The sequence below is a fragment of the Bufo gargarizans genome, chromosome 4 (genome assembly GCF_014858855.1).
Source record: "Bufo gargarizans isolate SCDJY-AF-19 chromosome 4, ASM1485885v1, whole genome shotgun sequence".
In the NCBI taxonomy this organism is placed as follows: domain Eukaryota; kingdom Metazoa; phylum Chordata; class Amphibia; order Anura; family Bufonidae; genus Bufo; species Bufo gargarizans.
The window spans coordinates 192,282,754-192,294,423 of NC_058083.1; the positions used below are offsets into that span (position 1 = coordinate 192,282,754).

The following is an 11,670-nucleotide window of genomic DNA, read 5'->3' on the forward strand; positions in this document are numbered from 1 at the left end:
CCCCCCCACTGTCTTCAGCCCCTCAAGCATTCAATCCCATGTAAGACAAATCACTTCCCTGCCTTCAGACCCTCCAGCATACAGTCCCATGTAAGATACATCACTCCCCCGCCTTCTAGCCCTTCTTGCAAACAGTCCCATGTAAAATTCATCACTCTTCCTGCCTTCAGCCACTCCAGCATACAGTCCCATGAAAATAAGATCACCCCCCCCCCCCGCCCCTCTCTTCAGACCTTTCTAACATGCAGTCTCCAGTACAAGGATTATTCCTCCTCCCTTCAGCCCCTGCAAAAAGCCCCCTAAGTAAAAATAACAGTCACTATCCCCCTCCACATACTGACCTGCAGCCTCTGCTCCTCTCTCCAACATCCTGCTCTGTAGAATCTCCCTCACCTCTTTAGGCCCCGTCCCCTGTACGACGAGACTCCGCCTCTTCCCCTGACATCATACCTCCCAGGAGAAACTCCATTCTAGTCACTACAGATGCTCTATTGCCTCATATCCTGAAGCCTATGAGGAAGAATGGAGGGGACGGGAGCCATAGGATCTTGTGGCCCTCATTGAAGTGATTGCAATTTTGCGCCCGGGGCAACGGCCCCCCTACGCTACGCCACTGCCCACTTTGGACCGGTAACGAGGGTCCAACAAGGTAGAGAGACAGAAGTCACTCCTCTGCTGAATAGGGACAATTCGGCTGTCACTACCCAAGCAAGTGAGCATGCAGCGGGCCATTTGCACAAGTCACTCGGAGGGACTCCCTGCCTCCATCTCCACTGCATACTGCCACGGTGTGTCTGGGTCCTCTGCCTCATCTTCCTCATCAGCCTGTAGCTCCTCTGCCTGCTCCTGCTCCTCCTCTCCTGTCACCTGTGTAGAAAAACCACCCATTTCGCTACACATTGCTTGTTCTCCAATGTCCTCCTCCTCCAGTTCAGCCCCCACAGGGCTCATGTGGCCGTGAGATCTAGGCGCCACGTCTCCAGTCCCCTGACCAGCCAGATTTACCAGCATCTGTTCCAGGACATGAAGCAGATGAATGACATTGTTTATCCTGTAGTCCTGGCGACTGACAAATAACGTGGCCTCCTCAAAGGGCCTGAGCAAACGTCAGGTGTCACGCATGAGCTGCCACTGACATCGAAGTTACACAGGGGAGTACTCCTGTCTGCTTGGATCATCAGCAAATCGTTTATGGCCTTTTTCTGTATAGTCGGTCCAACATATGTAGGGTAGAATTCAAACGAGTGCAAACGTCGCATATCAGCCCATGTTGGGGGATGCCGTTCTGCCGCTGCAGCTCAAGGAGCGTGTGCTTTGCGGTGTACGAATGGCTGAAGTGCATGCAAAGTTTCCTGCCCATTTTTAGGATGTCTTGCAGATGGGTGGAAGACTTCAGGAACAGCTTGACAACTAGATTGAACACGTATGCCATGCAGGGCGCATGGCCCAGCCCTCCTTGACGCAGCGCATACACAATGTTCTTCCCGTTGTCGGTCACCATGGTTCGGATTTTCAGTTGTCGGGGAGAAAGACAGGATTCGATTTCTTGCTGAAGGACATGGAGCAGTTCCTCCCCTGTGTGCTTGCACACTATAGGAACAATTGCCAGCCTATGCATGCTCCCATGGTCCCAGCCATCAGTGAGGACAGTACCTTTTCCTATAGTGTGCGAACATGGCCACTGCTGCTGAAATGCAGGGTGGTCGTAACCATGGAAAGGAGCACTGTATAATGCAATGGAAAAATGAATCCAGCCAGCAAAGGAGCCAATATGGGTAATCACAATACATTAGTATTAGTGTCTTTAAATTTCCTTTAAGTTCCTTCTAAGCACTGCCTGGAACACACAGATTTTTCCATATTGCTTCCATTGCTGGCTGGATTCATTTTTCCTTCACATTATATACTGCTCATTTCCATGCTTATGACCACCCTGCAATCCAAAGCACTAGCCTATGCTCACTCCCACGGTCCTGGCCACCAGAGGGGTCGACACTTATTTCTATAATGTGCAAGCACAACCACAGATGGATTGCCGGGTGGTCGTAACCATGGAAGCGAGTAGAGTATAATGTGATGGAAAAATTAATCCAGCCAGCAAAGAAAGCCATATGGGTAATAACAATACATTGTGGTTGTGCCTTGTATTAACTTTGTCTACATGATGAATGCCAGTTGCTGATACGAGACAACCCCTTTAGACTGCTATTTTAGCTATTATCACCCCGAAACTACATTTTTTGTCCTCTTTTCTTCACAAAGTAGGGGGACATTAATTTCTGAGGAATGCAATTTCAAATATTTGAGACAGAAAATATATCAGCATAGAAGATATTTAAAAAAAAAAAAGTTTATTCATTAAACTAGCATTTTAATGACTAGTCCTCTGAAACCACAATTTTTTTTATTTAGTTTTTTCCGTTGTTGCATGTGCTTTTTTGGAACTCAGTGGTGGAAGCAGTAGTCACATCCATAAGTCTATTTCTGAGTTGTACCTGAGATAACGTAACTCACTCTGGTAAGAGCAACCAAGGCGCTGCATTTACAGCACCTATACAGTGCTTCAATATGAGGCGCCCGGGCACTTTGTTCCTTATATGCTGTCAGTGTTTACCTGGAGATCTTGTGTTCATTGTAGTCACCACATACATCAATATCCAAGTATAGGCTGACTTGAATCGTAGCAATTATGTGTGCATATTGGGGGATATCAGTGTATCAGGCTATTCAGATCTGCACAAGGTCTCAATACATGACAGAATCCATCCTCTTGTAGACCGATCTCTGGTTTTGTAATCAGAATCATAAGCTGTTGACCAGTTTTCTCCTAATGTGCAATAGTCTTATTTGGCTTATGACATTAAAAAACTTGCTTATAGGATTTATAAAGGCTTTCTTTGACATTCACCAACTGGAATACATTTTTAGAAGTACACTCATTGACAAAATATCTCATCCAGATAAAAATGTCATGGCAGGGCTTCCAATAGGGCCGTATTTTGAACTAGGTACTTGAGGTCTGATGCTTTGGGTGTGTCCAGCAGTGGAGCGGTGCCAGAGAGGCATTACTTTGGATGGTGCTAGCAGTGGCCTGATGTGTGTGCTGTGAAGTACACATCAACAGGGCAGAGGAGGAGAGAAAAGAGATTTGGTGGAGCAGTGAGAGGGAACTGCTTCTCCATTAATCGGCTCAAACGCCAGTGACTGACACCAGTGCCGGCCTGCCAAGGAGGAAGCAGGAGGAATGGAGCAGCCTGTGTACCTTTCTGCCCACCTCTGAGATAAATGCACAGCAGCCTGTGCACTGCTTTCAGCAAGCACGCTCCACTCCACTGAGTCGCATACAGCTGGTCCCCTCCTCTCCGCAGTGTGACACACCATGTGCGATGGGGAGGCTGAGGCTCTTGATAAGTGAGCCAGCAGATTATATCAAAACTGTCCACCTTTGACCTCCCCTGTCCCCATGCATTCCTCCTCTCACCCCAAACAGCAGCAATGGGGTAAATTACTGTGGGAACGATTTCGAGAAAGTACTGAGGCTGCTCTGCACAACATGTGTACCCTTTTGCCCCATTAAAGACCCCTGTCCACCTACTGTCTCCCCTTTACACTAAACAGAGCTCCTGCCAAGTTATGTCTCCCTAGTGACCCCTTCCATCCGTGGCATTTTCAATGTTTTCAGCCCCTCATCCCTCACAGAGCCCTGCCACCTAGTGTCTCTGCTTCTTGATTACTAACGGGAAAACTAGCTAGTTCTTATTTTAGGTTTCTTTCATGAAATGATGTCAGCTTTACTGTTATCAGCAGGATGCATGTCCTTACATTATGGTATAAACTCAGCCCATCCCTTTTTCCTTATACTTCATGCATTCTTCATACTCTGAAGTGGTAAAAGCATAGGTAAGAATAACATATATACATTGTATTTATTTTATTTATGTTTAACTTACATTAAGAAACTTACATCAACTTAAATGTTCATTCGCTTTATTTTATTTATTTTAGGTTCAATGACCATCATGATTTTGCTTCTCATCATGGCAAGGTTTGTGGTTGCTGGAGCTTTGTGTCCTGTTAAATGTGACTGTTCAACGAAATATCTACTTTATTGCAAAGATAAATCCATTACTGACATTGCCAAATTAGCCATTCCTGACAATTTTTCGTTTGTGCATATAAGTGACACTCAAGCCATGGAACTAACAGATGACAGTTTTCAGCAAATGCCTGTTACTTTACGGCTCTCCATGGAAGGCAACCAGCTCTCCAAAATAACCCCAGGGGCTTTTGAAGACTTTCCGCTATTGAAATCTCTCAGACTTTCGAACAATGCTTTACGTTTTCTACCTCCTAGAGTATTCCATACACTAACTGATCTAGAACAGTTGTTCTTAGATAGAAATGTATTGGTGCACCTGGATCCACATATATTTAAGAACTTAACAAATTTAACAGAGCTTGCCTTAAACAGAAATCGGCTTGTGGAATTGTCTCATCAGTTATTAGCTCATCAAGTAAATCTGAAAGTTTTAGATTTATCTAGAAATAAACTGTCTTATTTGCCCAAAGATGTTTTTAGCTCTCTGCATAAATTAAAAATCCTCACAATGTATGAAAACCTTTTGACAGAGATAACACCCTTGCTGTTGCATAATCTTACTGAACTAGTCAAGCTTAGTCTTTATTCAAATGTAATTAAACTAATTGATAAAGAAGCTTTTTACCATGTCCCAAAACTTAGGGAATTGGCCTTGCATAAAAATTGCCTTCAGACACTGGCTGATGGATTATTTCTTTATGTTAATAAATTGCAAGCATTGTCACTTTATAATAATCCATTAATTGAACTTCCTAATGTACTGTTTGGTAAGATGGACCTTCTCAAGTTACTGTGGCTCTATAACACATCCCTTTCAACAATCCCAAATTTTATCTTCAGTAATTTAACTAATCTAGAGATCCTTATCCTAACGAGAAACCAAAATCTTCATGGTCTTCCATCATATAGTTTTAGTGGTTTGCACAAACTTCTGGAATTGTCTTTGCATACAAATAACATTACCTTTCTTCCTGAAGAAGTCTTCCAGGATCTACCAAGCCTGAAAATTCTTTCCTTGTACAGTAATAATTTTGATAGTCTCTCGGAAAATGTTTTTAAACATTTGGTAAATCTTGAAACACTTTATTTAAATAACAGTAACATAACAACACTGCCAGAGAACATTTTCACCTTGTTATCAAAACTTCAAAGAGTTCATCTTGATGGAAATCCCTGGATATGTGATTGCAGACTTAGGCAGTTCAAGCGGTGGCTCATGGAGAATGTGGAGAAGGTATACAACTCTACCTCCGTTGTTTGTCAGAGTCCTTCAAATCTGGCAAAAATACCTGTATTAGAAGCTGATGAACTGGTATGTCCCTATACTATAATTAATAAGTTACATTACTATGTGTCGACTCCTGCCATTTCATGGCATGATATTACCAGTATGTCAACTCCTGGCGAGGAGATGAACTCGACTGTAACAGATTATGTTGTGGATAAAACAGATGCCTCTGTGACTGATCCTTCCTTAGACTCACATTTATCCAAGAGTACAAGTCCATCTTTACTGAACAATATGGGAACAGAGACCGTTAGAATGTTATTGGATAATGATTCACATAAATTAAATATTTATGGCAAAATCATTTACTATGTTACTTTGTTCAATTTAGCAATGCAAACATTTTATATTCTTGTAACATGCTTAACCTTGCTGAAAATTAGGAAACTCTTTAAATACTTTCAAACATTTAATGAGCCTGTAATATTAGTTCGGATGTTAATTCCACTGAGCACACTCTATCCAGACATAAAGTGTTAAGTATTATGCACCCTTTTAAGCAAGTTTAAACAATATTGTTATTAATGTGGGCTGGAATATTTGTTCATGAAACTTTATATGGTGGCAGAACAATGTTTATCCTGCTTTTGAGTTGGTGTGTCTCATGTATCTTCAATAAAGCAAGTTTTTACTTGGGAAGGCTGGATCTTTCTTTTGCTTTTATTTATGGATCAAGTTGTATACCGTGCAACCAGTTGAAAATAATTGCCGGCAAGTGTGGTGAACTGATTAGAACTTCTATTATGATATATTTGGTGAATTTTTTTATGTGGATTCTATGCTAAAAATGCAATGTCTCAATGAATTTTAGGACATGTTTCTAGGTCAGATGATTTTGAGTGATATTGTTTTAACTGGTACAAATGTTTAAACTACCCTGGTGCTACTAGATGACAGTGCTACAAGCGGCTGTCAACAGTTGTTGATCCACATACAGATAGTCTGAATTTGCCATATGGGGCAGAACCATGGAGTACATTGTATATTAAAACCTATCTTCACTAACCAGATGTCAAACCCAAGCCCTTTATTTAAGAACAAAGTGGATCTTTATCCACTTTCTTGATTTACATCTTATTTTGCATTTTCATAATACATACTGTATCTTTTTTTGTTATCGGAGTGGGAGGCACCAACATTATTCTTTGTACCATACAGATTCAACCTCTTCTCAGATGTCACACACCCTGCAGAGTAGAGTACACCTAGCATTGGTGATTCTGGTATTTAATATGAATTATGCTATGTAAATTCAGTTACTGCAGAGACATTAGCATTTAAGATACACTAATGCTATTTGCTCAGTTCACTGCAAAAGGTACACCACAATGATATGCAACTGACAATACTGGCTAAGGCTACTTTCACACTGACGTTTTGGCTTTCCGCTTGTGAGATCCGTTCAGGGCTCACACAAGCGGTCCAAAACGGATCAGTTCTGCCCTAATGAATTCTGAAAGGAATAGGATCCGCTTAGAATGCATCAGTTTGCCTCTGTTCAGTCATAATTTCGCTTGCAGTGTTTTGGTGTCCGTCTCACGAAACTCAGCCAAACAGATCCGTTCTGACACACAATGTAAGTCAATGGGGATGGATCCGTTTTCTATGACACAATCTGGCACAATAGAAAAGTGATCCGTCCTCCATTGACTTTCAATGGTGTTCAAGACGGATCCGTCTTGGCTATGCTAAAGATAATGAACGGATGTAGGTGGTTGTATTATCTGAACGGAACAGTCTGTGCAGATGCATGACGGATCTGCACCAAACGCAAGTGTGAAAGTAACCCTCAGGCTGATCTTAAAAACGGAGACTTTAGCCAATGTATTCCATCAGCCTGAGGGATTAGCCAGTGTTGTCAGTTGCATATCATTGTGGTGCACCTTTTGCAGTGATTTATGTATTTGTATATTTTCAGCCACACAATACTCTATCTTGTGTAGGATGCTTTTGTGGTGCATGTGGTCCGCTGATGACATCCTCCATTGTGTGCACTTTTTGCTGGGGATTGCCACTAGCAACGGATCACATGCGGAGGAATTGCTCCCCCGGTTATAAACACTCTCTACAGTGTTTGGGGTTTTTGAGCATTTCCTCCCATTTAGGCCACTTTATTTTAGTGATATTTGCTCAGTTCCCCAAAAATAGCAGAAAGTGGCATCTCAAAAATAACTGCACATTAGTCAATAGACCTGCTTGCTCTTTTATATACCTGTAGTTTGTTTTCCTCAAAATCTTTTCATAATCAGTTTTTGGACCTTTTCATTGTGAATTACAATTTATTTATGATAATAGGCTTATGATCTTGTGAACTTTAATTACCTTATGTTCTGTTCTTGTAAAATGAATGTAGGATGTTCGAGTTCTATTTCTAACTTTCTTTCGACTCTTGACAGCATCTGTGTTATCAGCAGGATGCACTTTGTTGCCCTTCTATATAAATGCAGCCCTTTAGTTAAATTATTTGTGGCATCTGTCTTTAATGTGGCACATTGTCTGCATAGGTAAGTTTATAGAATATGTTTAGGTTGTGCATAATTATTTTTTTATCAAAATAGTCATTTTATATACTTCGTTATTCATTTTTATGTTTGCACCTTTTGTGACTTATTACCAAAACACAAACTTTATTCATTTTGCCTTTTTAGGGTCTTCATCAGTCATGATTGTATTCTTACTGCTCACCATGCCAGGCTTTGTCGCTGTTTCCACAGTCTGTCCTGTTAGATGCACATGCAGAGTGAAAGATTCAGTTGCTTGCGAGGATAAAAAAGTTGCAGACATTACCACTTTTAACATTCCTCATAATTTTACATATGTTCGTATAAGTGGCACACAAGCTACAGAACTAACAGAGTTCAGCTTCCAACAAATGCCATTTACGTTACGCCTGTTCTTACAGAGCAACCGATTTTCTATAATAAGACCAGGGGCTTTTCAGAAATTTCCTCTCCTGAAAACTCTCAGGTTATCAAAAAACAACGTGAGCTCTTTGCCTTCTGAAGTCTTTAGTACATTAATCTACCTTGAACATTTGTACCTGGATGAAAATGTATTGGTGTACCTTGATCCATCAATATTCAATAATTTGAGCAGTCTAAATATCCTAAATTTGTCAATAAATAGACTCCAAGCTTTACCCAAAAACATTTTTAGATCATTGTCTAAATTAACACACCTAATACTTAATGGTAATCAGTTGGTAGAGATACCAAATTGGATGTTTGATAACCTCATGGAACTGGTTGAACTCCACCTACATTCAAACTTAATTGAAATGATTGACAAAGAAGCATTTTATCAGCTTCCAAAACTAAAAAAAATTATCATTGAAGAAAAATTGCCTAAAAACATTGGCCGATGGATTATTTCTCTATTTACATAAGTTGGAAAGCTTGTCTCTGTATGAAAATCCATTAAAGGAACTGCCTAATGTACTGTTCGGTAAAATAGGCACACTCAGGTCCTTCAGTCTTTGGGGCACATCCCTTTCTACAATTCCTAATTTTATTTTCAGTAATTTAACCAATCTAGAAGTTCTCATCTTAACTAAAAACACACAACTTCAGTCTCTTCCAAAAGATACTTTCAGTGGTCTGACCAAACTTGTGGAACTGCATTTACTACTAACAACTTCAGCTCTCTTCCTGTGGGACTCTTCCAAGATCTACAAAGCCTACAAAATCTCTCCTTGTACAATAATACATTTGATAACCTCCCTGATAATTTATTGAGACCTCTTATAAAACTTCAAAATGTTTATTTAAACAACAGCAAGATAACAACCCTACCAGGAAACTTGTTCAAGTTGTTGCCAAATCTTCAAAGTGTTCATCTTGAGGGCAATCCCTGGATGTGTGATTGTAAGCTTATAGAGTTTAAGTCCTGGTTGGAAAATAATACGGAAAAGGTACCAAACCATATGACACTTCTTTGCACAAACCCTCCAACATTAAAGACCACACCTGTGTTGGCATTAGAAGCACTAATTTGTCCATCCACATCAATTACAGAGCAGAAAAGGGGTTCTTATATGCTAACAAAACTTTTAAGCTCCTGGGTTAATTTCAGTACAAGTGACAGGATGACCATTACAACCACTACTACAGAATATATTACTGGTGTAATAGATTACTCTAGTACTATGCATATGTCAAACTGGGATAATAACCGTAAAAACCCATATATGAACCACACTAAAACAACCAGTAGAACAGGACATGAATTGCAATGTAAGCTTGTGATGTTACACAGATGTAGTCTTCCTTCTGGTTATATAATTTACTATCTACTTTATTTCACAACATCAGTACAACTGTTCCTTACAACTGTACAATGTTTTGTCTTGATAAAAATGAGAACATTTTATAACCACTTCAACATTCCTACTGAGTCTGTAGTATTAGTGCATATCTTAATTCCACCAAATTGTCCTGCTCCAGATTCAAACTAGTAGGCCTATAAGATGTTAACTTTTATATTGAGATATTAACTGTTTCACATAAACATCATTCATGTATGTAATTGCCTGTGGCAATACGGCTGTTTGATAATGCAGTTATCACTGTGTACATTTTGATTGGGTAAGGGTGCCATTTATGCCTGATGATGTGTACAATTCAACAAATGTGGATCATTGTTTTACGATCATCTTATTTTGTAAATACTCATATGCAAACACTTTTTGGTATGTTAAAAATTATACTCATAAAATGTGCAAATTACTGTGTGTAAATACAATTGCATGGAAATGAAATAAAACATCTGGAATTTGGTACTTACCTTTGAACCATGTGACTGCAGTTACAATTTCATAATTCGCTATGTCTAGGAATTGCCACATGTAAACCTGCATTGTTCAATCTTTTTTCAAGACCGGTAGTGAAAGGTGTGAGCAAGAAATTGGCAGTTTGTACACACAAAAATGTGTAAAAGGCACGTTATTAAAATACTGTTGCTGCCTTAAAGATTTGTCTATTTTTATTTGAATTAATGCTGGATGTTGGATGGCAAGTAATCAAAGAAACCTTGCTAAATATTCTACAGTCTCCTATTGGAAATGCCACCTAATTCTACTTTAGTTGTTGCATTTGGAATTGTAATCAGCGTCACACCCATTGCTGTTGTGCAGGAAGGAAGACAATAATACAAAACCCCAAAGCAAGTCTGAAGAGTAACAACATTTTTGGACTGGCCTGGCTTGAACCCAGTAGGATGTGGTAACAGAATTTAGAACAAGCAGTATATGCATGTCTATTTACCAGTGTAACTGAAAGCATGCTTGAACGAAAAGCAGCATGCAATCAAAATGACCGTACCATTCACTTCAGTGGAAGCAGCTCTGCAGTTATTAGTTCCATCCATTATGCAATGGATGGAGCTGTGTAGGTGCTGAAGCTACAAGGTATCAGCTGAGCAATGGGGCGTCGGAGCCTGCTAATATGATATTGGTGTCCTACTGTATTCTGAGGACTAGGATTGGGTTAGTTAAGCAACACTGCCACAATGTATTTTAAATTTTCAGTTCAGGGATTATTGCACAAAGGGGGGTCATTATCACCTACTGACTCCAATTAGGATAATGGAATCAACACCTTTGACCCCATGCTGGGTATAATGACCTCTGACCCCATGCTGGGTATAATTACCAGATGTACTTAGGGTGCATCTGTCACGGACATGACCGCGACAGGTGATAGGAGATTGGTGAGACTGGCAACACGTGGTTTGATCTGACAGGCCTGTGGATCAGTAGGCGTCTGTGTTGTTTCTGGTATGGCCACACCCCTTGCCTCAGGTGTTACTAATGTGGTCATTTAAACTTCCTTATTTATAGTTGATTCTCCCACTATGCGGTGCGATTTTATAGCTTCAGCTTCAGTGTCAGTTGTGGATTGCTGGTGTGTGGATCTCGGCTGAGTTCCTGGTGCTTCCTTAGCTCCTTTAAAGTTAAATCCTTCCTTTCCCTTCTTGTATTTTGTTTGGGTTCTGTGTGTTGCTTTTCCATATTGTTTGTATTAGGCCTGTAGGAGACTCCTGTTCGTCCTTCCATTTGGAGGAGCAGGTAGCCTTGTCCTTGCCATTAGTACCAGGGTCCTATAGGGCTAGATAGGACTCTAGCTATTCCTGTGTATGAACACACCTACCTTTGGGGTATGTTCATACTAGTAGTCAGTCAGGATCTTGGCTAGGGTTTTACTAGGAGGTGTCCTTCTTCCTTCCCTAGTTCTCAGGTCTGATTCACTGTTTCCCCCTTCCCTCTTATGCTCTCTGTGGTATATTC

The 11,670-nt window shown here is 40.4% G+C and overlaps 2 protein-coding genes across 2 annotated transcripts; both read left to right on the plus strand.

The window, feature by feature from the left end:
* The first annotated feature begins 3,850 nt into the window (after window positions 1-3,850).
* On the plus strand, window positions 3,851-6,026 carry LOC122935691 (platelet glycoprotein V-like). Its single transcript, XM_044291520.1, has 2 exons — window positions 3,851-3,900; window positions 4,006-6,026. The coding sequence occupies exon 2, from the start codon at window positions 4,011-4,013 to the stop codon at window positions 5,865-5,867; it is 1,857 nt and encodes a 618-aa protein (XP_044147455.1). The 5' UTR covers window positions 3,851-3,900; window positions 4,006-4,010; the 3' UTR covers window positions 5,868-6,026.
* Window positions 6,027-7,521: 1,495 nt separating this feature from the next.
* Window positions 7,522-10,341, plus strand: LOC122935673 (platelet glycoprotein V-like). The gene is given in 4 exon segments (XM_044291493.1): window positions 7,522-7,891; window positions 8,036-8,703; window positions 8,705-9,008; window positions 9,011-10,341. Coding segments are annotated over 4 exon segments (1,824 nt in total). The 5' UTR covers window positions 7,522-7,869; the 3' UTR covers window positions 9,841-10,341.
* Window positions 10,342-11,670: the final 1,329 nt, after the last annotated feature.